The sequence below is a fragment of the Lemur catta genome, chromosome 10 (genome assembly GCF_020740605.2).
Source record: "Lemur catta isolate mLemCat1 chromosome 10, mLemCat1.pri, whole genome shotgun sequence".
Lineage (NCBI taxonomy): Eukaryota > Metazoa > Chordata > Mammalia > Primates > Lemuridae > Lemur > Lemur catta.
The window spans coordinates 27,520,137-27,548,084 of NC_059137.1; the positions used below are offsets into that span (position 1 = coordinate 27,520,137).

At 42.8% G+C, this 27,948-nt stretch overlaps 1 protein-coding gene across 1 annotated transcript in view; it reads left to right on the forward strand.

Annotated features, from left to right (window-relative positions):
* Positions 1–13: 13 nt before the first annotated feature.
* ABCA1 (ATP binding cassette subfamily A member 1) overlaps positions 14–27,948 on the forward strand; it is a 128,867-nt gene continuing 100,932 nt past the window's right edge. The window contains exons 1-2 of the mRNA XM_045563837.1: positions 14–231; positions 20,321–20,478. Of these exons, the coding sequence (XP_045419793.1) occupies positions 20,413–20,478 (66 nt within the window). The 5' untranslated portion in view covers positions 14–231; positions 20,321–20,412. The remainder of the gene's footprint in view (positions 232–20,320; positions 20,479–27,948) is intronic.

The window sequence follows — 27,948 nt, forward strand, 5'->3', positions numbered from 1 at the left end:
ATTCCGAGAGAGACTGAGTGGGGCCGGGACCCGCCAAGCCGGGTCGACACCTCTGTCCCCAGGCGTGGGTGGGCAGGACAAGGGGGCGCCGCGGGGCCCACGCCGCCAGGGCCAGTTTCTCGGGGCGCTTTGCTCCCTGTTTTTTTTCTCTCACTTTTTTCCCCTCCCCTTGTCGGGAAGGGTTTGTCAAGAGGTGGGGGAAAGAGACGCAAACACCAAAGTGGAAATCAGGTAAGAGGCTCTCCAGTGACTTGGTTATTGTTTTGTTTCGGGGTTGAGGGGGATTTGGGGAGCCTTGTTTTGGGCACTTTGGTCGGGACCCCCACATCCCCACCTCTTTCAGCGCCAGTGGGGTGGGGGCGGCGTAAATGGGGAGGGGAGGTCCTAGGAGGAGCTGTGGCGACCCGGGGTCGCGGCGCTGCTGCTCTCGGGGCTCGCCCGGCCCTGGAGCCTGGGGAGCATCTCTGGGCGTGGAGACCCGCGCGCAGACCTCGGGCGCAGCGAGGTCGGGGCTCCCGGGCGCGCTGAGGGCGCTGCTGCCGGCTGGAGAGAGAGGCAGGTCCGGCGTGGAGCGTTTCCCTTTGTTAGGAAGCGCCTGAGCCGGCTGGAAACGGCGGGTCGGCCGGCGCCCACCGGAACAAATGCCAGCTCTGAGTCTCCACTCCGTTCTGAAGGAGCCGGTCCGAGTTGGGCTCTGATCTGGGGATCGGCTCCGGGCGCCCCGCGACTGGAGCGGCGCATCCCTGTTCCCCCAAAACTCGAGGAGGAGGTGTCCCAGACCGGGTCTGCTGTGCTATTGCTTGCGGGAGGCCTTGGGCTTTGTTTGACCTGGGGGGTCCTGCCTACGGTCTGCTCACTGCAGCTGGTGACCCTGGCGCCGCCGGGGGACGAGATTTTGGTTCTTGCAGAAACAGAAGACTTGGAGAGCGTGCGGAGACCCGGAGCTGGGGTGCCCATTCCACCCCCAGCCTCCTGCCCTTTGCTGCTCGTCTCTTGGGGCAGCTTCGGGCAGAGCACGGATGGGGAAGCTGGGGCAAGGTGGTGCAGCCACTTGACCGGGAGTAACCCCGGCGGGCGGTGCAGAACTCAGAGCTCCGCGGCGGGGCCGGGCTCTGCCGTGAGGGCGGGGCAGCTGGGCGCGGGCTGTGGGTGGCCCCCGGAGACTGGCCCGCAGCGCCTCCTGGCCGGGTGACCTAGGAATCGGCTTGGTGGCGGGACTGGGGCCGGGCCCTACAAGGCTTCGTTGCTGGCGGTTGCGACTGTGAATCCGGAGAAGACCTGGTGGTTGCAGACTGGGGAGAAACCCCGGGAGTTCAGGCGAAAGCCTGTCTGGCTGTTTTTTGTTAGCCTGTTTCCCGACTCCCAGGCCATTGCTAAATTACAAAAGGTTCTCAGGGCGTTGGCCGGTGCTAATCTTTTCAAACAAAACTTAAACGCAAGCTAAAAAAGTACTTAATTTCCCATCTCCCCTTCTATTTCAGCCTATTTTTCTTATACCTACACAAAAATAATGGAGGCTTTCTGTTCTTTCATTTTCTTGGGAAACTTCTCCCAAATCAAATAAAATGTGGAAGCATGGAGAATATTCCGGAGTAGACCCACTACAGATAGTGTAATAATTTTCAAGTACAGAGTGCCATTGTCAGCCTGTTTCTCAAGTGCTCCTTAAACCATTAAAATAATTCGTGATAGGGATTTTTTGGAAAACATTGGATACACAGAGCGAATCAGTGTCTACTTGAGAGCAAGCAGTAGAATCAGAGGGACCAGGGGAGAGGGTCTCCAGCTTTCATGAATGCCACAGTTCACTTGAGGGACAAGAATTGCGGCTGTAGTCAGAGTAATTCATGAGTCCCTCTGAAAACACCAGCATGGTGTTCCAGAATGACATATCTGACTGTGATGTGGACACCTGTGACATGTTGCCTCCTCTGCAGATGAGCATTTGAAATCTCAACCCTTATTTCTGTTGATATCTAAATACGAGCCTATAATGAACCCTGGACATATTTTGACTTAGACAATATTTATAGTTCCTGTGAAACAATGTGTGAATCTAGGATTGGCAAAGAGTGTTCAGGGCTTGGTTGTTTTCAAATTCTGCTCAGGTGAGTCCCAATGCAAGCATTATTAAAAATGAATGAAACTGAATGAAACTTAGCAACTCAGTTTTTTCTTATCTTCTGTAGTACTTACCATGTATGGAGAGAAGTTGGAATATTTTTCCATTTAAATTTTTTTGGGGGACGGGGAAATCTTCTCTCCCATGAGTCAAGGATGCTCAGGTATGTTCTTAGTGACTGCAAAGTAAGATCTTTGCTAAAATAGTTAAATGGACATTGTCTTAGACTCTTAAATTATCAACCTTTTGGATATCTAGAAAATAACAAAATACATATGGTTTTTGCATTTCTACAATACCCTTAAATCCAAATACATTTTCATTTTTTTCTTTATATATATTTTTTAATACGAAGGGGGAAATGAGGAGGAGGGTTCAGTTTCCTTTTTTTTTTTTTTGAGACAGAGTCTCACTCTGTCACCCCAAGTAGAGTTCAGTGGCATCATCGTAGCTCCCTGCAACCTCAAACTCCTGAGCTCAAGTGATCCTCTGGCCTCAGTCTCCCATGTAGCTGGAACTACAGGTGCCCACCATGCCGCCTGGCTAATTTTTCTATTTTTAGTGGAGTTGGGGTCTCACTCTTGCTCAGGCTGGTCTCGAACTCCTGAGCTCAAGCAATCCTCCAGCCTCAGCCTCCCAGAGTGCTAGAATTACAGGTGTGAGCCACCGTTCCTGGCCACAAATACATTTTTATTTACTATACAAGTAATAATACTCCTGATGGTCATTTACTCCGGCATCAGATTTTGAAAGATCATTCTGAACGCTTGTTTTATTTAACTATTCTGAGAGGGAGCCTACTGTAAAAACTGAGACCATCTTCACATCTGCGTGTGGAAATAACCATAAGTGGCCAAAATTATTGTGATGTTTAATAAACACTTATATAGCACTATGTGCCAAGTATTGTTCTAAATCCCTTTCAAATGCTAATTTAATTTTCACAGAAAACTCATTTATTATCCACATTTTACAAATTAAGGAACTGAAAGGCCAACTAATTTGTCCCTGGGCACACACCTTGCAAGTGGTAGAGCTGAGATTTGAACCCAGCAAGTAGGCTCTAGAGCTCTTTAACTCTCACACTAAGCAAGAGCTGGTACATTTCAGCTGCTGCGGACAGGGAGCTTTCCAAGGATGCTCACTATGTTCCGTATATTTATCTGCTATAGTCCTTATCAGAATCTACAGCCAGTATCATATTTCCCTTGTTGGTTTGAGTAGGCCAGCCAAATTTTCTTTAGCTTGTTGAGACCTTGGTTGCATAGGGATTGCAACATCACGGAAAGAACAGACAATAAAATTTACTCAACTCTATTTTTTTTCACTTGGTTTAAAATGAAAACTATACTATTGCTTTAGTCAAATATTTGGGGGTAGATTTGTGATTTCAAAATGTTTTCCTGTGTGATCTGTAGAAAACGGAATGGAAATATTTGGCTGTGAAAGTATAGGAACAAAAGAAACAGGAAAGGGAACTGTTTAGCTGTAAATCCTAATGGGTGAATTTTGTTATTGGTTATAATATAATATGATTCTTCCTTGTCTTATCCTTAATTATGTTATGGATCTTTTGAAATAAGCTTTTTCTCTGTTACTGCTGTTACTGTCTAGAAGTCAAATTTAGCCTTTTCTTTAGGTATATTTCTCTGAAAATAAATACAATTTCAAAGTCTGTTTTGTAAAAGGAAAGTAGGATGAGAAACTGCTTTTCCTATTAATTGGTGTAGCAAATTAGAAATAAACTCTTAGAAAACACCTTTTGGTAATAATAATTACATTTACTGTTGCCTTACCACATGCTGGACATAGTTTTAAGCATTTTACATGTAAAAACTCAGTGCATTCTCATAAGAACCATCTGAGATGGGTGCTGTTACTATCTTTATAGAGGGGGAAACTGAAGTATAGACAGGGAAATGGTTATGGAGTTTGTAAATAGTGGAGCTGAAGTTGCGTCCCAGGCAGTTTGGCTTCCCTGAGTTTACCAACCTCAGGGTATATACTTCGTCAAAATATCAGAGCTTTGACCAATGAAATACTAGCAAAAGGCAAAAAGTGTTTCTCTCATTTCATTTGAGTATATTCACCTGAAAATGGTTCGTTGAATAAGTAGTCTCCATAGATGGTACATTATAAGACTGTACCTCTTACATAGAGAGGTGCATTTTAGAAATACATGAAGCCAGACAGTGAAAATCTTACCTAAATTGTTTTCAGATAGGGCCTTCAGTTACTCTGCATTCTATTGAGACCATAAAGTGTGTTAAAGCAAAGAGCATTTATTTTAACAATGAAAGGGCATCAGGTTTGGTTCCTAAAACAAAACAAAGTTTGAAATCCTGTCCTTTTCCATTTGGGGGGGAAAAAACTTTGCTTAAAAACTCTCTAGCTTTTGCAGCCCTACTTTAAGATATGATTTAAATGCTCCCCTCCTCATGAAGCTCTCCTGCATCCACTCCTCCCTCCCAACACTGAGTTAAAAATAATTATCTCCCTTTCATTCCTGTAAGACTTTGATTACAGCACTCTTCATGCCATGTATTTAATTTTGTTTTTTATACTAATTAACATTTATTTGTCTTCCTCTTGAGCCTATGCTTCTCTAGAGGGAGGTCTTTTGATTCATTCTCGCCAGGCCTTAATTCATCCCCTTTAATGTAGAAGGGGTTTAATAAATGCTGACTTGAACAAATCCCACAAGGAGAGTGGGAACTTCATGTTTGCTTCCTGTCTTCTAAAAGACTACTTTACTTAATATGATGGGATAATCATGGAAAAACATTAGAAATAGAATTATATGAGACATAACTGTAGTTAAGGCTAGGTTTATGATAGATTGAGAAGTTTTAGTGCATACTTTATTATTTAGGCCAGATCACATTTTGTGAAACAAACAATTCTGTTTCATTTCCGCCTTTGAGGCAGCTGTGCTTTAAGAAAATGCTCTAGTCTGTGACATTTCACATTCAGGGAGACTTTGAGTTGTACATTAATTTATTTTTATTAGTAAGAATGAGATAACCAATAATTTATAAATTTAAGCACTTTTTTAAAAAACAAAATAACCTTGTATGCATTAAATCTATTCTTTTGTGGGTGTCTCTGTGTGTGTGTCTGTGTGTATGTGTGTTTGTTTAAAATTCTGCAGTGTTTTCTATGCCAAATCCAACTTCCAAGAAGCACTTGGAAATTAAAGCATTTTGTCTTGGCTAGTCTTGAAGTCAAGATGTTTTATGATAACTGGTATTTAGGAAGAATTTTCTAGTAGTTCCTCCATTTATAAAAGACTGCCTTGAGGTTACTTTTAGAATATTTATTTAGTTTTTCCTAAATAAGTAAATAGAACATATTAGTATTAGGACATCTTGAAGTGTTGGTGCAAATATTAGTGAAAAAGAACATGAATATCAGAGTCAAATGAACATCTATTGGAATTCTGGTCCTGTCATTAATGGATATTTGGCATTAGGCAAGTTGCCAAATTTCTCTTTCCCTCAATTTCCTCATCTGTAAAAGAGGTATTTGTGTTGTGTGTAATATAAAACGTATAATATAGAGATTGGCATATAGTACTATTTATTTCATTCTAATGTTTTCAGTGATTTTAAAACCTTGATTTTTAGTTTATTTCCACTTCAAATTGTTTTTATGCCATGTCACTTACATTGATGTCCCAGATATGCAAAAAATAGATGATGACAATGACAGTTATTGAATTAGGTTCTACTCTTACATGAGATCACTAATTCATATCACCAGTGGTTCCTAACCTTTTTGTCACCAGGGACTGGTTTCATGGAAGACAATTTTTCCATGGATGGGTTGGGGGCTGGGGGAGGTGGCACTGGAGCTCCGGTGGCAATGTGTGGCCTGGTTCCTAACAGCCCGCAGATGGTACCGGGCTTACTGAGCCGCAGCCTGGGAGTTGGAGACTGCAGCATATTACTATTCCGACTTGGAACAATTAGATTTCAGTTCAAATTCTTTTCACATATGCATATGATTATCAGTGGTTATCATTTTTGGGGAGAGGATTATTGACTTTCTTGAGGATATGTTGAAAGCTATGCATTCTCTCTTCAGAAAAAATACACATGGGCTCATGTACTCCAAATTTTACGTATAGTTACAGGGTGTTCATGAATGCCCACAAACCCGTAAGGAGCCTTGTGACCTTGGACAAGTCCTTTTACTTTTCTGAGATTTAGGTTATTGGTCTATAAAATCTGACTTTTAAAGAGCTTTTCAAACTTTTATGTCCTCTAACTCTAGGTCTGTGTTTAGGAGAAAGGGTGATCCTTTGATTCGAGCCACGCAGAGATGTGGTCTGAGGGATGTGCTGAGCATAGTATGACATACCATGTGGATTTTGAGAGGCAGGGGAGAAACATCCAGAGAGTGCATCAGGCATTCCTGATCAGAGTGATGGTGGAAGAAAGGAAGATCATGGGAGGAGAGGAAGGTAGAGGGGAGAAAGCTGTTGAAATTTTCTATTTATCTATCTCGGGTGGTTGAAGATGTGAATCATAGAACTGGAAAGGGATTCTCATTTGAAATGCAAAGGAAGAAGGAGTTGGTTCAATTCAGTAACTTTCAAATAGAGCAAGCATGATTAAGTGAGATACTGTTCTCGCCTCTCACTCACCATTTGAAAAATCTGTCTGAAATAAAATGTTCATTTGAACTCTCCATCCTGGACTTCTTCATTTTAGATATACATTTTGATTCTTACAGTGGAGTCCATATGTGATAAAAAGAAAAGCTCATCAACTTGTAGGACTCATTCAGCTCCCAAGAAAGGAACACCAGTGCCCATCCTAGGGAGAGAACTGGACTCATAAGGATATTTTAAAATATCTCAGAAGACCCTCATTGGGGGTAGACATAAAACTTTCTAAAGCATTGTTCTGAATTTGGTGTTTCAGAGACCATAACAGGTAAGGACTGGAAGGAAGAAGAAAGGACAAAAAGGAGCAGTAGGTTTCTGGTCAGGAGTGGGGATTGGGGAATAGCTGCTGAGAAGATGTTTGGGTGTTATAGCCCCTCCTGTTCACTCTTGCTTTGCAAAAATCTTAAAGGGTGCCAGGTTGAGAATAATTTTTTGCCAAGAATCAAACCAAGCTTATTTTCTTGAAGAAACAAGTCCTTGGGGAATGGCAGCTTGAAATCAATTGGATTTGGTATTTAGGTGATCCAAGATTGACATAAAGGCAATGCTGATGCAAGCAGAAGCTTTCCTTGGAAAGGCAGAGAGAAAGGAAAGGCCCAGACTGATGAGCGTACACTGACCTGCAGACCCTTCTCCACACCCAGATGCAGGGCCTTGGGGATGGCAGGGTTTACCTTAGCTGGGCTTAGGCTGATCTCTGGTATTGTGAGAGGGGAGGTAGAGGGAGATATACTATTAACAACAACAACTATATATATGTATATATTTTAAAATTAAATCTGCTAATGTGCAAATACTGCTCTTAAACTGAAATCATTTGTTCAGCAAATAAACACCATGTGCCGTGTAAGCACTAGGTGCTGAACAAATGTCAAAAAGACTTTAAGGATCTGCCAGCAGTGATGATCTCTTTTGCTTGGCACTCAAGGCTCTTTGAAATAAGACTCTGATCTATTTTGACAGCTTTGTCCTGGATTGTAAGAGGTATACTTGAAGGAACTATACCTGGTTTTCTCATCAGGGTGATTGACACACAGTATGGCACAGTAGCTGTTAAGTGAATCTCCATCTATGGGTTTCTATCTTTTCTCTGACTTCTACTTTAAGAACCCCTTCTTGCTATTATTTGCCTCCTCATTGTTCTGGAATCTTACATCATCTTTCATGTTTGCCTTTGTTTACAATGTACCCTCTACTTATATTCCTCACCTGCTGAAATTTTACCCATCAGGCAGACCATGGGTCATGGGGCACAGCATGGCCTCGGGCTCCCTATGCGTTATGTCATGTAGTCTTCCCCGGGACCCTATAGATAGGCGGCAGTTCAGCTAGCTCAAGTTATTTAAATTGATTTACATTTTTGTGATCATCAGTATATTCTTAAAAGTTAACTTTATATTAGTCCTATAAACAGTTCATAAACAGAAGGTAATTTTAAAAGTAGAGTGAAAACAAATTATTTTTGTTACAGTCTGTCTTTTTTTTAAATTTTTTATTGATACATAATAATTGTACATATTCATGGATTACATGTTACATCTTGATACAAGCACACAGCATACAATGATCAAATCAGGGTAACTGGGACAAGATTCACCTAAAACATTCATCATTGCTTTATGTTGGGAGCATTTGAAAACTTCTAGCTATTCTGAAATATAATAAAAGTAGTGAATGGAATGGTGGCTACTAGAGATCGGTAAGGGTGGTGGGAAGGGGTAAAGAAGAGATGTTGGTGAAGAGGTAATTCTGTTTAATAGAAGGAAGAAGTTCTGATGTTTGCTGGTACAATGGGGCAACTATAGTTGACAATAGTTTATTATATTACAGTCTGTCTTTAACTCTTGCTTCCCAGAGACCCTCCCTACTTCCCTGAGACTTGCTCTCACTTTGTTGAAAAGGGAAATGAGCAAGTGTTTAAAGAGGTGTCAAAGAGAAGACTAAACAATGACTTTCTCCTTAATGCAATAAAAATTGTATCAAGGCTAAAAAAGTGCAGAAAAGAACAAAATCTTCTCATTATGTGATTCAGTGTTTAATACTGTGCTTGTCCAAAATCCTTTGAATGCCACTTAAATTCATCAAATCTAACTCTCCCATATTTGAGGAAATATTGAGGTTGACTATTATTGGCCCCATTTTTCAGATGATGTGCCTGGCACAGAGAAAAGTTAAATAACTTGTTTGTGGTTCCCATATTTGGCTAATGGCAGAACTAGGGATTCAAATCTGAGTCCTTCTGACCCAGAGTTTGGGCTTTTTTCACCTGGCTGAATTTCTCCTGTGCTACCTTTCCCAGAACCTTTAAGGAATGTGTCTCTCTGTCCTCCTGTAGCACTTTCATATTAGTTGTCAAAGTGTACCAGTTTGCAGCCCTGCCAGCACTGTGCGAGGAATAGCAACATATTTTTGATGTTGGGGTCTAGTTACGGTTTCTCATGCTCTTTTGGATGTATTTTCCATGGCTACCCAATACCCAAGCCCCAGGCAGTTTTCTTAGGTTCAGAAAGTCATCTTTGTCACTTCTTTAATTCAGGTTTTTTTCTACAGTACCAGAATTTGAGGTAATCTTTACAGTATCTTTTAGAGGAGAGAAAAAAAGAAATTGCGTCTATAAAAGTCTATCCTTTTCAGCTTGAAAGGGACACTGAATCCTTAAATATTGGACTGGGCTCATTTATTTATCCTGTCTGTTGATCCAATTTGAATCTTAAAGGGTTTTTCAGTTGGATTTTTTTTCTCACTAATAAAAATTGCTCTTTGGTTATAAGTCTGATTCAGAAAGAACTCTCTACAGAAATCCTGAACGTTGAGAGTTTCCTGTAGACTGTTTCTTTATGCAAAAGTATAAAACCTTGATGCTAATTTTGTCTGGTTAGAATTGATTTTGATTCAAGGCAGGGTTCTTTTGTTTTTAACTTTTATTTTAACGATTATGTTAATTGTAGTAAGGACCTTGAGTTCAAGATAAAGCCTTTGGTCAAATATTGTTTATTCAGTTCTCAGTCCTGCTTCAGGATTTGCAAATTTAGTAGAACTAAGTGCCATTTTCCAGTTTACAACTCCAGTCACATTTCACGTGATCACAGCGTGGCTTTCCCCTCTGTGGAGCAGATGGAGGGTTGTCTGACACTTGGTTCCAGTGGCTTCCATGAAGGGTAGTGGATGTGTCCCTGGAGCCTGCAGAGAGGAGCAGGGCACTCTGTCCCTGCACGTAGCTCCATTTGGGGCCGGTGGCTCTCACCTGTTATAGAGACTTAGCACAGCATTGCTTGGGAGGATTGTATTGTGTGAATTTTTTAAGTTGAAAAAAGGAGGCTAGCAGAAATGCCACCCAATAATTTAGTCCCATTTTTCCTTGAACACCTTTTTCTTTGGCACACAGAATATTTTATTAGTGAAAATCTTAATGACAGTAGCACTTTCTATAAAGAATACTCAGCCTCTTGATAATATTGGAATAATGACAGGTCTGTTTCCCTTGGTAAGATGCCCCCAGACCTCAAATAATAGAGTTCAGTTTGCCAATATTTTTCTAAAAAGGCTAACTAACACCCTTAAGTTTTTGTTTTTCAGAATCACAAGTATGTGGATTTAAACTTGTGATCTTATTCCTCTTTCTTCTCTTAATTTAGTGAGGCAGCCAGCACAATAGTTGTTTTGGTTATTCTAGAGAAGGAGTTCAGTTATAAGATTTGCATGGCAAGACTTAAACCCTGTGCCTCTGTGCCTGTCCTGGAACGCTGATTAAGTTCTCACTTACCTAGTTAGCTGGCCTTCACTGGGCTGCAAAAGCAGAGGTGTCTCGGACACATGACATAAGATTGCCTCAAGAGCTGGCTGGTGAAAGGATGTTCTGCAGAAGGCTGCTGGTGTCGGTCACGTACTCTCCGAACTGAAACTGGACAAGAGCCTGGAGATTGGATAACTTGGTTTGGCAAAAGTAAGGGGAATAAAGTGTTAAGGTGGAAAAATTGTATCCAGGGGTTATTGATAGGCTTCATTGGGTGAGTTTGTGACTTGAGCCTATGGGTTTGGAGTTCAGAGCTCCCGATCGACGCTGACAGTGCTGTATTCTGGGTTAGGCGCCTAGGGAAAGTGTCCTTGTTGGCTGGCATGTTTACAGGGGTTCTGAACCTCAGTTGCAGATTCTCTCTTGATCACATGAAGTTAATGAATTTGAGTGTCCTTCCCAACAAATTAGAGAGGATTTTAGGAACATCAAATTAGATGCACTCACATTGGAACTTGTGTTTCTGTGAACACAGCTGGAAATTTTGTCATGGTTTTGAGCTACTCGAACCTTTACTTTCAGTGAAATTTCTGATTTGTTACTTTAGTGAATCTGCATTAACTATCTTTAACTACAGCTGAGGTTTTACTTCAGAGGCCTTCATTCTGCAAATGTTTATGGAGCACTTGGTCATCCTGGGCTCAGTGGTGGAGAATAAGGAGTTGTTGGGACATAGTGGCTTGCTGTGCATAGCTTACAGTTTAGCAGGGACCACCTGATGAATTGGTACACTAGGGAGGATTGTAGGTAGAGCTGAAAAGATGGAGGAATTTTAAGGCCCAAATTTCCAAGAGGTAATTGACGAAGAGGCTGGAGGAAATGGGAGCAAGAGGAAAACTGAGCCAGGGACTGAAGACTTGTAGGAAGGTGGCAGTGTGGAGATAGGAGCTGACTTGCATGGGACTGTGGAGAGAATAGTTAAGTGATTGGTGGGGACCCTCTGGTAAAACAATGGTCAGAAGTGGCACTAGGATACTAGAGCAACTCTTTCACCTCTCCCAGTGAGCTGGACGCTAGAGAGAGCTCCACTTTGCTCTGGAAGGGCCCTTGAGGGAAATAGTATTATCTGTGGACAAAGAGAGCAAAGAGATTGCTTTGATAAACTACCCAGTCTGTGCCCCACCCTTGATGAAAGCTTTACTCTGTGAAGTTGGCAGCAATAATCATTATAATGGCTACTGTGTACTTACTTTGTTCCAGGAACTGGATAAATGTTTTACATATGTTATCAGCTCTGTTTTATGGAGAGGTTAGAGGGGCTCAGAGTCCCCAGGGTCTCAGAGCTGGTGAGTAGCAGAGTTAGAATTCAAACCCAGCTTTCTCTGACTCCAAAATCTCCCTTCTTCCTACTGACCAGTTAATTCAAGAAGACAAAGGAGTTAAGGATTTGGGGAGTTTGCTGCACAGTAGAATAGGCACAAAGGAAAGGAAAGACAGTTTGAGTTTGTCTGTCCCCCAAATCCTTTGAGCACTTTTATAAATATAAACTCTTTAGGCTGGGAGAAAGTTAAACATCTGAAGACGTTGATCCTTCAGAGATGTAAGCAAAAAAAACGACAAAGAAAAAAAAACATTTCTGCTGATACAGTCACTAAAACATTTTTCCTAAAATTCTCTTGGAAAACCCTCCTATCACAACAGGGAACATTATCCAATCAAGTTTTTCTGCAGATAAAAGATTGCTGTTGGAGTCTTGCTTGTGTTTCTGTAGCTCAGGGTTTTTATGAATTCAATAGTACCTTCCTTTCAGGTTCTTTTTATTCTGGCATTATGACTGTGGTTGAAAAAATGTGATTTTTTTTTTTCTATGACATATAATGTTGACAGGCTGATATCTTTTCTAGGAGAAAGTTTCTTTTTCCTATGTGCTATATACCCCCCATCAGGGAAAAGACAAATAGTCGTACTGTTTGCTGAAGTCTTCTTTTGAAGGTTGCTCTGTGTTTGCTTAGCGGACATCAGCAGGGAAAGGGGGGCCTTCTGTAACATTTTGTTAGAATTTCTCCATAATTCCACAGGGGTGAAACAAGGACTTGGGTACAGGACTGGTCTGCTTTCAGAAATCCTGGCTGTTGAGAGTTTCAGAAGTCCTGAGACCATTTAGCTAGTGGCAACTGCAATGTTAAGGGTGTTAAATAGGATCTTTGGTTGTCCAAGTATCAGTGACATGATGGAAATAGATTTAAACCTTTAGGATCTCCTTTAAAATAGAATTGTTGACAATGTGAGGAAATAATGCTTCTCAAAGGCTCGGTACAGATTTTTATGGAATTCACAGACTTCTTTCATTTTTTTAATGTATTTATTGCATAGCTCTCATTTTGAAAATTATTAGCAAATAATTTTATCCGGGAAAGTGGATATGTATTCTAGGGTGAAAGGGATGTGCAGTTATGTATAATCTTATTGTTACTAATAATCAAGTATGTATGATGCATTTGGCACTTTTAAAAAAAACTCCCCCCAAGTGACAGATGGTTGGAATTGATAAAATTCAATGGATCTATATATTTTTAAATGACCAATGTGATAGCAGAGCCTCTTTTAGAATGCCAGAATTCTTCAGGACTGATAGAATGACTTCATTTCATCCTTGACTTTTACCTCAGAGGATTTTTTACACCTTTTTGTCTTCTCAAATTTCAATATTAAAATGTTATAGTTTAAGTAGGAACACAGTTTCAGGGTCGGCTGAGTAGTAGCCTGTGAGCCTTTTGTGGGCCTTTCGAACTAAGCGCAGTTTCACTGGGGTTGCAGCCTGCGGGATTGCTGGGGAGAGTGAGGGGGTGCAATTTAGGGGACACTAGCAAGGATACATTTAAGGATAGAGAACCCAGTAGCATGTGGAGGCCAGAAAAGTTCAACCCAAGCAGTCAGATTAGCTTTGGGCTTCATAAAGCTGATGGGTCAGCCTGGGAGAAATCACAGGATGACTCAAAATCCCCTCCCACTCCCACAGCAGCCACGTGCTGTCTTCAGTCATGGGTGCAGCCAGGTCTTTCTGCCCTTTAGTAACCTCTTGAGGTTTTTCCCTCATTGTTGCTGCTGATCCAGTGACACATGCTCAGAGAGGCAATGGGAGAGCAGACCCTTTCCAAAGCGAGACTGCTCGGTTGGGCTTATGAGTTTCATATCCTAACACTACAGGACCCTGCACATCTCTCTGGAGATGAGGCACATGAGTCACATCTGTGATGCTTGCATTTGCATCAACATCTCATGAATAGGCAATCAGTTGAGCCTTAGCACCAAAACATTTTCAGTCCATTTCTGATATAGTTAAGTCTACCTCCTGCTTTGCAGTTTACTGCCTAGCCGTTTAGTGATATAAGACATCTAGGATACTGTGACTATATATGTAATTTTTATTTGTCCATTATGCCTCAATTAAGAAAAAGACATGTAGAAGCAATTTCATCAAGAGAGATACTGATAGCTGTTATCAGAAATTTCGACTTCCATCTCACTTCTGGTAACTGTGGAGATTTATCTAACAAAGCAGCACACACACACACACACACACACACACACACACAGACTTCTTTCATTTTTTTAATGTAAGAAAGAAGTTTATTTATTTTAAATTTGGAGAAATAGCTGTCCTATAACCACTGGTTTTGAAGGGTGAAAATTAGTTGCTGACTGCCCATTCTGGGTATGGGAACTCATTGGATAGAACTCGTAAGAGAAATGTGTTCAGAAGAACAGACAAAATCGTAGGAGAAATAGGTTAGTGGGAAGGAGCATGAAACTGCTGTTGAAAAAGTTATTTCTTGGGAAACCTAGGGGCCCACTCTAACTCTAGGCAAGTGACTTACTTTTTAGGGCCTCGGCTTCTCTTAAGATTGCAGCAGGGGTGTGGTGGAAGTGGGTCTCCCATGAGACTCTAGCTACTAATACAACAATCAAATGGAGCATGGCCTTGTGAAAGACTGGCCTTTCTTGCCCAGAGGGGCCAACTTCTCTGTCCCAGTGAGACGTGCCGTCTTGTGTGGTCCCTGCTTGGAAACCATCCTCTTCTGGAACATGCCCTGGCTAAGGCATGTGGGCTGACTCTGGCCCTTAGCTGGGAGCCCAGCCCTGAAGCTCACGTGCTGACAGTGTTCTTGCAGGAAGGAAAAAGACAGGCCTGTCCTTCATTAGTGCACAGGCGAACAGTTTCTAGTAGCCGTGCAAATGTGTGCACTTTTTTCCCTCACTACGTTTCTGTAAACAGATTTAAAGCTGTAGAAGGGTAGAGGGCTGTCACGGAAAGGAGTTCCTGTTTTTCTTTTGGCTGTGCCAAAAGGAAAAAAAAAATCCTCTTATCTTGTCTTTTTGGCATGTCTTCTCCTCCTCTCTTCTTTTTAATTCTGTTCTGTCATCTGTTTTTGAAACGTGCATGTCAGGTTCAAAGGGGCACAATGTTTTGATGAGCAAGGGGTGGGGAGCAGGTGCTAGGTGCTGACTAGGGTCATTATTTTCCCCTTTCCACCTAGCTTCCTTTGAACCCATATTTTTTTTTCTTTTGCCAGCACTGTTGAGTCTTCCTGGCATTCCAGGTTTTGGTTTAGGGAAAAGTGAAAAGAATTTATAATCCCAGCTGTCACTTAAGTGAGCCCTTTGTGATAGCATATGGTCCACTCTCTCACTTCACTGTCCTAAAGCTGCTTCATCAGAAAGGAGTGACTTCCTTCCCTGTTCCTCTCTGTCCCCTTAATCTGCCTTATTCTTCCTTACTCCTAGCATCCACTGCTTTAGCAACCCACTGCTGTTTGTCTGTTTTCCACCTCTGCTAGAATAGACGCCCAGGAACCCGGGAACTTTGTCTCTTGTTCACTGCAGAATCTCCAGGGTCTGAAACAGCACCTGGTACATGATAGGCCCTTAATAAATATTTGTTGTGGCTCATGGGAGCCTTGCAGAGTTAAGGCTGCACTTGTTTGTGAAATTAATAAGTGATGATGACTGTCTACTTATTCCCCTTCTGAGGGGTTCACACTATAATCAGGCTTTATACTATGCAGTTCTTGGGTCTTGCAGGGAATAATTTTACTTGTGGTATATGTTGATTATAATAGAAGGCAGATTTTTTTTATACGTGTCAGATTTATTGATGTAGAATTTACATATAGTAAAATTTGCCCTTTCAAAAAATATACAGTTTGGTGAGTTTTGACAAATGTATACATGTGTGTGATTACCCTGATACAGACTATTTCCATGTTGCTCTGTAGTCTGTCCTCTCCCCCACCCGTGACCGCTGGCAAGCCCTGCACTGACTTATGTCCTTTCTGTGTCATCTTTCCCAGAATGTCACATAAATGGAATCATACAGTATGTAGTCTTTTGTGTCTGGATTATTTCTCTTAGCATAAGGCTTTTGAGATTCATCCATGTTGCTGCATGTATCAGTAGTTGGTTCCTTCCTATTGCCGAGTCTTATTTCATTTGAATTTATTCACCAGGTGATGTGCATTTGGGCTGTTTCCAGTTTTTGGCTATTCTGTATGAGGCTTCCATGAACATTCACATACAGGTCTTTGTGTAGACATACACTCTCATTTCTTTTGGATAAATACTTCAGAAGAGATGGCTGGGCCATATCATAAGTGTATGTATAACTTTAGCAGAGATTGCCAAACTGTTTTCCACAGTGGCTCTTACATTGTACATTCCCACAATCAGTGTGTTGAGTTCCAGTGACCTCACATACTCACCAGCACTTTTTAGTTTTTTAGTTTAGTGGATGTGTAGTGATATCTCATCGTGGTTTTAATTTGCATTTTTCCACAACTAGTGGTGTGGAGCATTTTCGCTTATTTGGGAAGGTTATATGTTAGCAGTCTGTTGTATTCCATAGATATTAATAACTTTAAAATATCAGTGGCATTTGAAGTGGAACGAAGGAAAATTGGTCGGAGATTTGAGCAGTTACTTTTACCAGGCTCATACTGAACAAGTACAAACAAGGTTGGGATGTGGAGATTATCGAATTTTGGCAAGGGGCGATTCACCTGGGTGAGATATGCCGAGACCCAGAGAGAATGCCCCGGGACTCCGGCATGAGGATTGGCAGAAAGCAGATTTCATGGCCTGCCGGCTCTGGGAGGGCTACTCCGTCCTTAGCTAAAGCTGGTTTCGATGGGAGGTGGACTTAGATTCAATCACATTTCCCGGGATGCCCCAGGAGTCACGTAGGAAGCTCAGCAGTCCCTTGTGGCCCTCTGGAGCGTGTGGTGGATGCCTGCTGCACACAGAGCCCTCTCTGGGGATAGTTTGCCTAAATCAATTAATCAAGCTTGAGGAATCAGTTACCACAGGCCCAGGAGTGCCACCGCCCTTGCATTCCGACACCCTATTTCTCATGTCTATCTCTAGCTAATTAATTAAGCAAACGTCCCCTAAGTGCTTACTACAGGCCAGGACAGTTTTGCATACCAGGGACAACAGCAATGAAGCAAACAGGAATGGTCCCTGCTCTGATGCAGAAGGTGGGAGAAACCCTACAAGGAAAAGCAGGGTCTGCCCTGGGAGCACCTAAGAAGAGCTCCTTACTCGCATGTCAGTGCAAGGGAGGTGATCAGGAAAGGACTCCCGGGGACCTGACAGCTAAGTGGAGACCTGAGGTTGAGGAGTGTTTTAGGACAAGGGAACACGGCAGTGAAGTCCCAGTGGTGGGAGACGAGTGCAGCACATTCAGAGCCTGTAAGTTCTCCTCCAGGGCATTGCTTAGGCAGGTGGGGAGTGGCAAGAGAGTAGGCTGGAGTCCCAGGGGGGAGACCAGGTAAACCTTGGTGAGGACTGGACTCTCTCCTTAGGGTGGTAGGGAGCTGGCAGAAGGTTTTAAGTGGGGGAGTGGCATCATCAGGTATTTGGTTTAGTCAAATAACTTTGGGTGCTCTGTGGCAAGTGGAGGGGAGAGGGGCAAGACTGGAGGCATGGAGGCCACAGAAGAGGCTGTCCTGGTCATCTAGGAGCAGGAAGAGAGTGGCCTATTGACTGGTGATGATTGGGAAATGGGATCCTTTGCAGCCAGTGACTGGAAATATGTATGAGGGCAGAAGTGAGTGTGCTACGCTTTGAAACATTGAGAAATCTGGTACATAGTACTGCTTTTTTTAAATCTTTTTTTGGATTTGGTTTGTTTGTTCACTTCCTTGAAAAACTGATGTGGAAATGTCCCTTTGGCTTCAGTTACCTGAGCAGAAGGGCGCAGGCATTGCCAAACCCTCCTCTTTGGGACGGAGAGCTCTCAGCATTGATCACTGTGTTCTGAGGTGGGGGAGCGGATTGTGCAGGAGGCCAGGGCGATGCCAAGGTGGGTGGGAGGAATTGGGGTAGGCAGCTTGCCTGTTTGCACCCAGCAAAGCCAAAGTAGAACTTTCTGCACCTGCTCTGTGCTACTTGCTAATATTCTCTGTGTGTTTCCTGGAGGGTCCCTGGCTCAAAACCCATTTTTGAAGACCCAGAAACTCTACTTTTAGGAAGATATTCTCCAAGAAAACTCCTCCTGGCCTTTCTCTTCTCTTCTCATGAATGTTGTGTGGAGGTATGTCTTCTTTTCCTCTGAGCTTCTCCACTCAGGGATTAGGGGAGGCAATTCTGTACTTGGGTTTGGCCCCGGGCATTCCAACACGAGCCTATTCAGGTGTTATCCTTCCTGCTTTCCCCTCCCACCTTTTCAGAAACCCACAGTGGCTTTTCTAGAAATAATGGAATGTCCTGTTTGACCAGGATATAACTATTTCTTTGCTAGAGGGTACTGATAGAATGAAGAAAGATATGCAGGAAGAAGGGAACTCAGACTCACATTATGCTAAGTATTGTGTTGGGGACTTGTTTATATTATATCATTTAATCCTTAGAACATCACGCAAAGTAGGCATTGTCATCCTCATTCTATAACGAGGAAATTGGTGCTCAGAGAGCATAAAGCCTTGGCCAAGGGCACATGGTTGGGGATCTGGGGCTAATTCATGTCTGAGCCCTTTCTGCTGGTTTCCTTTTTTATTAATAATTCCAGCCTCCTTAGTGTTACCTTGGGGATCTGAAAGCATTCATGTAGCTTCTAAATCAACTAAGTGATCCCTGGAGAGCAGCTTTTGTATGTGAAAAATCTAGCTAATTATTTATTTCAGTGTTTCCGGAATGCAAGCCCTATCCTAAGCCACTGACAAAACCATTTAGGCATACAAGCATGTGTTTCACAATGCTGTTCTAGCTGTCAGTGCTGTGACGCCAGTTGTCACCTTTCCACGAACTGATACAGTGCCAGGTTAACTCTTCCTGTTTTTGGAGTGAGAAACTTTGGGGATCTCTGTTCTTTAAGAGGTTTGCTGAGCAAATGATAAAGAAATGAATAAAGTGAATGAATTAGGATACATAATCGAAGGTCGTCCCTTCTTGTCAGACACTGCAAATTCCATCCAATCTCTTTTCTTTTCTAGAAGTTTTAAATCCAAGTCCTCATGGGGTGGGGGACAAAACGATACTATCCTACTAGAGGTTGACCTTTGCAGTAAGATCTTATTGAACTCAGAACTTGGTCTTGTACCCATCAGTGGTTACTATAATACCTTCTTAGCTCCTTCTGCTGTTTGTTTCTCATGCCTAGTGTCTCACCTATGCCTATTCCACTAGAGGCCACAGTGATTAACTGAGCCATGTTATAAGTAAAGCTAGTTTCTGGTTTTTGCAGAGGGTTCATGACTATGACTATCAGGTGCCAACAGAGCCTAACTTTCACCTGTGTATCCTCCCTTCTTCCACTTTCCATTTTCTACCCCCTCCCCAGCTTTAACTTTAGTATAACTACTTGGGGCTATTCCAGCATTAAATAAGTACAGCTCTTGGGTGGGCAGCTGGGAAACATGAAATGTTTATGTCTGTTTATGAGAACCGCTTCTTGCTCCAGCATAGTAGAAAGTCCTCCAAGGAGGCACGTGTGACACCTGACAAGGAGTAGTGGGTTGTGTGTTCCGGTGCAGGCAGAGCACAGCCAGAAGTGTGCATATGTCCCAACCGTGGGAGCGCGTCTGTTTCACAGATGGCGTGCTGAGCCGGCCTTAGCAGACTTGTCTCTCCGTGGGATGTTGTTTTCTTTCCACAGAGACACAGCACTAGGGTTGTCCTCATCACCTGAGAGCCAGGTGTCCATGGCATTTCTTTGGTGTTTACTCACAGTCATCTAAGGCGTGCTGTGGCTCTCCACATGGGGAAACTGCTTTATCAATGGTGCCATTTATCATTTGAAGGTCCCCACTTTGCAACGTGATGAAAATTTAGTCTGCAGCGCATTTCAGGGAATAATAGCAGAAGTCATTCTAGGCTTGAGACAAAATTTACAAATGCTGCTGACATTTTATGGAAGGGGAGGCACTTTCTTAGAGAAGAGAGGCAGGTCTCTGGAATTCCCAATGTGTCAGTTCCATCCTCCGCGTTTTGGCTACCTAAGAGTGATTACTCTGTTTTCGTAAGTGCATTTTCATTCCCAAATGATCACACCCATGGAGCAAAAATGATTAGGACCCTAATGATTAGCTCCCAGGCTACTGCCAGAAAAACTCTCAAAGCCCTGTTTGCCGGTGCACCTGGAGGCTGGAATACGGGAACTCATGAGCCATTGAGGAGCAGTCATGACGCAGACCTGGGTGTTGGAGGGCTCAGGCGAGAGGCTGGAGCAACAGCCCTCATTGGCGTATGGCTTTGCAGTAGTGACTGACAGCTATCTCCCTCCTGCTTTATCTTTCAGTTAATGACCAGCCACAGTGTCCCTGCTGTGAGCTCTGGCCACTGCCTTCCAGGGCTCCCGAGCCACACGCTGTGGGTGCCGGCTGAGGTGACATGGCTTGTTGGCCCCAGCTGAGGTTGCTGCTGTGGAAGAACCTCACTTTCAGAAGAAGACAAACAGTAAGCCTGGGTTTCTCAGGGGTGGGGGGTTCTCCCATGCTTTTCTCCATGGTTTTGAGTTGGGGGTTGGAGGAGAGAGGGAGAGGGCTCTCTTGGTTTTCACAAGGGATTGAATACATCTGGCTCTCATGAACACGGGACGGTGTGGTCCTGTTAGGCCCCAGTGGCTTATCATAGGGGGCAGATCTGCAGCCAGGCAGAAAAGTTAGCTTTGGCTTGTGCTAGTGCTGGACATGAGTTCTGATCTCTGGAACCTGGCACAGAATTGCCCTGACCACCCCCCTTTTTCCTTTTGCTGCAGCCCTGGGAGCCACCTGGCTCTGCAGAAGCACCTCATGGGCTCTTGTGTTTCTGCGAGCTGTAGGTGAAGTGAGTTGATGGCCTGGCTCTTAGAGATCAAGGCCTGGATCTCTCCGTGTCAGTCCAGACTTGCTCCTTACAGCTTTGACTCTGGGCCTGGAGGAATGTAACAACTGAGGCTTATTTCATTTCTATGGAAGGTTCTAAGCCATTCACTTCTCAGATGGGCCAGTAATGCTTTGGGTAATCCAGAGAAGATCATCTTTAATACAAAGAGGAATGGCATTTTTCCACAGAAGGATATAAGGGCTGTGAGGCAGGGTGAACTCCCTGAAGCTCAGATATCAGCTGTTTGCTTCTCTCTCTCTGAACATGCTGCACATTTCCATAGAGGTACCATCTCTGGGTTTAGCTGCTCCTCTCTGTAGTTCATTTCTAAATGCTTTTCCTGTCCTGTTTTTTTTTTCTGAATGCTAAGCCTGCATCCTCACTTGTCTGCTTTAATGAAGTTCAACATGTCTATAACCTAAATGATCATTTTTCTGAAACTCAAAGAGCTATAAGGGAACTTGGGGAGAATTTAATTCAGTCTTCCTCAAACTAGAATAATGCTTAGATTTTCTTTAAAAGAACAGAAATGGCAAGGTTACCCTTGTGTTCACTAAATTTCTTTTTATTCTAATGTTACTTAAATACACACATATATAAAACTCGATATAAACCCTTTATAGGCTATTATACAGCTATATGACCCATACATATTTACAAATTAAATGCAAACAAAATTGCAAAATCAATACAATTCAAATTAACACCATAAATGTGGTGAGACAGCTGACATTGGTTAGCTGAAACCAAATTATAAGTTGCAAGGTGACTATGGTAGTGAATGCTGTAGGCTGATCCTTTTCAGTTTAGCCAGTCTGTATTACTACGTGCTAATGATTCAATTCTCCATCCATTTTTCTACTTAAACTACCTTCATTTGACGTCGTTTGGCTTTCATTTGGTCCAGTCTTGTCATTCATAAATCAAGTCTGCATCTGTTCCATCCTCATTAGCCTGCTACAATTATACTGGTGCCAACACAATCATAAACACAAATAGAAACTTGGGCTTTGAAATTTTGTGCCAGAACTCGGTTCTAAAGTAAGCATTCAGAAAATCCAGATATGCTAATTAGAATTTGTTTAGATGACCATTGCAATGAAAACGCGAAATGTTTAAACTTCTCATAGAAGACTCAGATACAATCCCTCAACAGTATATATAAAGATTCTATCTAGTTTGACAAACACTGATTTTGTTCAAACTCTCATGTTATAAATGAGCAACCTATATTCTAAGGTCACGAGTGAGAGAGCGGGGACTCAAATCTATGGATCCTATTTGTTTTAGTAATAATAATGGTAAAATATAATACATGATGTTATAGTGATATAATAACAGCAGACACTTAGAATGAGCTTCCATGTGCCAGGCAGTAAGTTATTAGGCATTATTAACTGGATTATTCTTTTTAAGGCCCCCATGACATGAGATACTGTTATTTCCTCATGTTATACCTGGGGGACTTGATGCACAGAGAGGTTACATAGTTTGTCTGAGGTCCACACTGCTAGTAAGGAGCACAGGAACGGTTCAAATCCAGACAATCTGACTCCGGAGTTGGTACTCTAAATTACTATGTCAAATTGCCTTGCATCATTATTTTTTCTATCCTTCATCTCAAATCTTGAAGTTTCTGACTTCTTCCTTGCCTTTCCCCTGCCTCCCACGGTTGTTCCCACATCTTGGTGTTCCCCAATCTTCTGTGGTCATCCTTATCCTCATTTCCTAGCTATTGTGTGATCCAGGTCCCCTGCCCCTTCTCAGCTTGGTAGCAGTGGCCCACTTGGTGGGAAAGTGTCTCTGCCATGGTTTGGCCATGCTGTGTGTCCAGTAGTGAGTAGTGGAAAGAATCATATCATCTTGACGGTGAGAGGGGAGCTCAGGGGTGTTCCAGTTCAAACCTTGTATTTTACAGATGAGAAAGCAGAGGGAAAAATCAGGGAAGGCATTTCTCCAACGTCATGCACCCAGCAAGCCAGCTGGGACAAGGGGCTGTGACCTCGGAGACTTAGGCCAGGCCCTGTTCCATCCTACCACAGTGACATTTCTTCCCTCTCCCAAATTCCTTGCAGCTTCACAATAGTGCCCAGCTGGGAGGTGGAGGAAATGGCAGGAAAGAGCTTTTCCGTGCTCACCCAGGGAAGGAATCAGGAGCACAGGGTCCTGGCACAGGATGTGGGGTTGGGTTATTCAGACTGGGCCAGTCTCCACTAGTCTTGAGCTTCTTGCTTCTTGCTCAATCTTGCTTATGGGTTTAAAAGTGTTAGGATTAGAGACATAGGCGGGCTTAGCCAAAGGCAACTTGGATCCTTGGAGCAGAGTTGAAGAAGGAAGTAGGGACACAACACCCTGATACAAAAGTGCTCTTTTAGATGCTGCACCGCGGCTGCTAGCCTGTTTTTGTTACCTCCCTTCCCGATTTCTAACAGAAGTGTACTTAGCTGAATCAGAAAGAAAGGTGGTTTACTTCAGGTCACTGATGCTTAGATTGTCAGAGTTGGAAAGATCTGGCCTGCCCCTTGTACAGTTGATGGAACTGGGGTTCAGAGGGGCACAGGGGTCCAGAGTGGGTCAGTCATGAAAGTAGCACTAGACCAGATCTCCAGGTGCGGGCTCTCTTTAGCAGGCTTTGCTTTCACTGCACAAAAGGTTTTATGTCATTGATGCTTAAGTTCTGACTGGTAGCTACTTCCCAGTTCACCTGGCTTAGATTTCTCCATTGTATCGTTTAGGCATTGGAACCTGTTAAGGGTTTTGGTGCCACGTTGTTAGCTCACACAGTCAGAACCAGCCCCACCCATTAGGTAGGGGAAGGAGTCAGCAGCCCCGCAAGATAAGTCTTGCCCACAGTGCATGGAAATTCATTGGTTGTGTCCCTTCTCCTGAGATCCTGGAGTGTAAATACTTGGCCCTGGAGCCCAGCACAGAGCCTGGCACTTGGGAAATGCTTAATAATATGCTGAATGAGTGAGTGTTACATGTGTTACTGGGCCATTAGTTTGCAGGTCTTGAGGAGTTTCTCCTGCTCTAGGAAGAATAGAAAGAATATGTAAAAGCCTGTATGCTGCTGCCAGGGAGCTGAGGAAGACTACGTAAAAGCCTGGGGCTGACCGATATATCCTGGAGCAACTGTGTTGAAAGACAGCATTTGCCCTTTCACTCTGTGTCCTTGTCTGCTGGTGACTCTGAGGGACCCTTCTCCTGGGCCCCCTTTGTGCAGACTCATGGGGCCCATCAGCCCCTATGAGTTAGTTTTCCACTGTTTCTGTTGGGCAAAGAATGCATTGAATTGAGTTGCGAAAGTTGGGTGCAAAGCTCAGTTTGGGTCCAAAGTAACAGTTAACTTGTGTGGGTGGTAGGCATTCAACACAAACAGGGCTGGGGACAGTAAGGGGGAGGGACTTCAGAGTTTTCGGGATTCTCCCCTGGTTTTAGGCTGAGCCAGAGGCCAAGGTCCCCGTGGAACGGATGGGACAAAGTGAGGGTGGCCGTATGGCCTCTTTTCTTTTGCCTTTGCCATTCATTTTCTCAAATAGATCTGCCTAGCCATGTGGCTGGGAAAATAGTTAATTGTAATTGTTGCATAAATTAGAGTATCACTACTTCAATATTCTTTAAGGATAAGAAATAAGCTATGAAAAAATTAAAACTCCTCATTTATTAGCATTTAGAGAATTTTGCAGGGTAGATGGAACCTCTCTGCATCCTTTCCCTACTTCCAGTTTCACCTGACATATTCCTTTTCTTTCCTTAGTCCCGGGCCGGCAGAAATAGTTATGATTCTAATCCTGGCTTGGCACCGTGCACCTCAGTGGCCTGGGAAAACTCTTTTCTCCTGAGCTTTAGTTTTCCCTTCTATAAAAATGAAGAAAGTGAAAACAAATAGCCATTTGATATTTCATGTAGGTAAAGATTTACTGAACATCTGTTACTTGTGGGACGGTGTGCTGGGTAGATAGTGATGAACCAGACTGGTGTGATCCCTGCCCTCAGAGAGCCTGCAGTTCAGTGAGGGAAGCAGATATGAAACACATCACTACCTAAGAAAAATATCATCATACACTGTGATGGAGAAAAAGCCAGACATACCGTAGTACTGTGTTAGATCCTAGCAAATGTGGATCTGGACTTCATTTAGAATGGCAGGTCATGACATTTAAGCTGAGAGCCCCGAAGTTCAAGCAGCAGTGAGCTGGGGGAAGATCAGAGGCTCAGAGGTTGGGACAGTCCATTCCAGGCAGAGACTGGAGTGCATGTTCCTGGGTCGAGGAACTTCTAGAACCTAGTGGCACTGGTGGAGTGGATGACAACTGCCTAGGGAAGAGTTGGGAGTGACAGGGCCAGATCATGTGGGGCCTTGCATCTGAGGAAGGGCAGTGGAATTTTGTTTTACGTACAGGAGTTGCTGAAGTAGGTGGGCCACAGTCCTGAGGGTCAGTCTTGTGGTTCTTGGCACTGAGGGAACTTGAATGATGACAGTCCAAGGAACCAATTATAATCGTTACATACATATGTACCATTTTATACTCTTTTTTTCTTTCATTTAACATTATTTGGTGTGTTCTCATATTTTCAAATAATCTTCTTATTTATAATAGTGATCCCTGATGTGTAGGCTGTGTTCTGTAGTTTTGAAAGTAGTATTTTTATATTCATTATCTTTGTGATTCTCATAGCAATGCTGAGAGGTATGTATTAAAATTTCTGCTTCACAGGTGAAGAAAGTATTGTTAGTAAGTTAATAGGAGGAGATCCTAGATCTTTTGGCTCCAAATCTACCATGGGATGCTGCCATTGCCATTCCTGATGGCATCAACTCTGTTTTTATAAGGTCAAACCCTATTGCCAACATTGAGATTGTTTCCAGTGTTTGCTGTTTGCTGTTATGAATGAATTACTATAAAGATTTCATACATACAATCTTTTCTTACTTTTGTATTATCTCCTTGGGCCAAAAATCTCAGGAGTAGGATTACTAGGTAAAAGGGAAATGGCCCTTGAAATGTAGGACCAGATGTCCTTCGAAAGGATCCAGCCAACTTAAAGAGCCACCATCGATGCATAAGGCTTTATAGTTCCCGGAGGGCAGGCCTGGTTTTTAAAAATTGTTCCCCCTCCCTGTAGCATTTTCTCTGATTTGATCTTTAAGATTTCACTTACAGTTTTCCCAGGTCTAATTGAGGGGTGTGGTGCCAGGTATGGATCTAAAATTAATTTTTCTTCACATTCATATCATGTCATTCCAGCTGCTTCTATTAACAGTGATTTGTTTTCTAGTTATTTTTGGGACATTTGTTAAGATCTTATCTTTGTAAAGGGCTGTTTTGGAGTTATTCATTGGTCGTGTGATAAGTATTTTTTATTTTGGTGCTCATGGGGCCCAGAGTGTGCTCTTACTTTGAGGAACATTCTGATATCAGGGGGAGCTCAATGTCTCCCACTCTCTTTTTGCCTCTCAGAATAGCCTTTGATGTTTTTATCTATGTCTTTTTCCCATTGAATCTTATCACCTTACTGAGCTCTGGAAAGTATTCCATCACTATTTTAAGTGAAATTGTGTTAAATTTATAGAAGTTGGCTTGGGAAATTTGAATATTAGATGTTCAATTGGCATTTTCCTTTATTTATCTTATTAAAGTTCTATGGTTTTCTTTTATATAAGAATTACATATTGGACATTAATACCTAAGGTTTTTTTTGTTTATGTGTCTGTTCTTGCTATGAGTAGCAAGAACTCCCCACATTATATTAATTTAACTGGTTTTCACAAGCTTATAGCAGCTCTGTTATTTTGGAGAATTTACCTTCGGTCTGATTAATTCACCTGTACTTTCAAATCATTTGCAGCTTTCTAGTTAATTTTGTGGGTTCTCTTAGATTTTTCACCATGCTGTGAACAGAAAGAATATTTTCATCACTTCCTTTCTGATGTTTATTCTTGTTTCTTTTTTCATGCCCCATTGTAATCTCAACTATCTTTGGCTCAATTCTAAGAAACAATAACTTATTTTTTTTGGCATGAACTGAATTATTTTGGCTACCATTATTCAGAAGACTCTTGCCCATAGCCAGATTTTATCCTGTTGGTTTTCTGTGTTTTTTGAACATGGTCCTTGCCCTGCCCCCCTTCAATTAATAGGGATAAATTTCCAGGGTTTAAGAGCACCGTGACTGTATCCTCAGGCTAGGTAGCTAAATGCATTGATAGAGTGACTGGATTGTGGTATATGAACGTCTGCAGCCAGCAGCGAAAGTCAGGGATGAATACTGAAGTGAACAGTGAACATCTATGGTGTGTGAGTTTGGCACGGCTCTGAATGATTATTCCAGAATGGTTTGATGCATACTGGATAACATGGTGATGGTGATGATAATGACACCTATGATGGGATGGACTCTGTAAGCCTTTTATATGAAATGACATTCAATACTCACAAAACTCTAGAGCAGTGGTTCTTAACAGGGGGGAATTCTTCCCCTACCCACCAGAGGCATTTGATCATGTCTGGAGACATTTTTATTTTTATTTATTTGTTTATTTATTTTTTTGAGACAGAGTGTCACTTTGTTGCCTGGGCTAGAGTGAGTGCCGTAGCGTCAGCCTCGCTCACAGCAACCTCAAACTCCTGGGCTTAAGCAATCCTACTGCCTCAGCCTCCCGAGTAGCTGGGACTACAGGCATGTGCCACCATGCCCGGCTAATTTTTTCTATATATATTTTTAGTTGTCCAGATAGTTTATTTCTATTTTTAGTAGAGACGGGGTCTCGCTCAGGCTGGTCTCGAACTCCTGACCTCGAGCGATCCACCCGCCTCGGCCTCCCAGAGGGCTAGGATTACAAGCGTGAGCCACCGCGCCCGGCCGTGGAGACATTTTTAGTTTTCATCATCCTGGAGGTGTGTGTGCTGCTGGTAGCTAGAGGCAGAGGCCAGAGATGCTGCTAAACATCCTACAGTTCATAGGAGAGGCCCCCACTACAATTATCTGGCTCCAAATGTCGATAGTACTGCTGTTGAGAAAACCTGCTCTAGAGGTGCTTGCTTATATTATCCCTGTGTT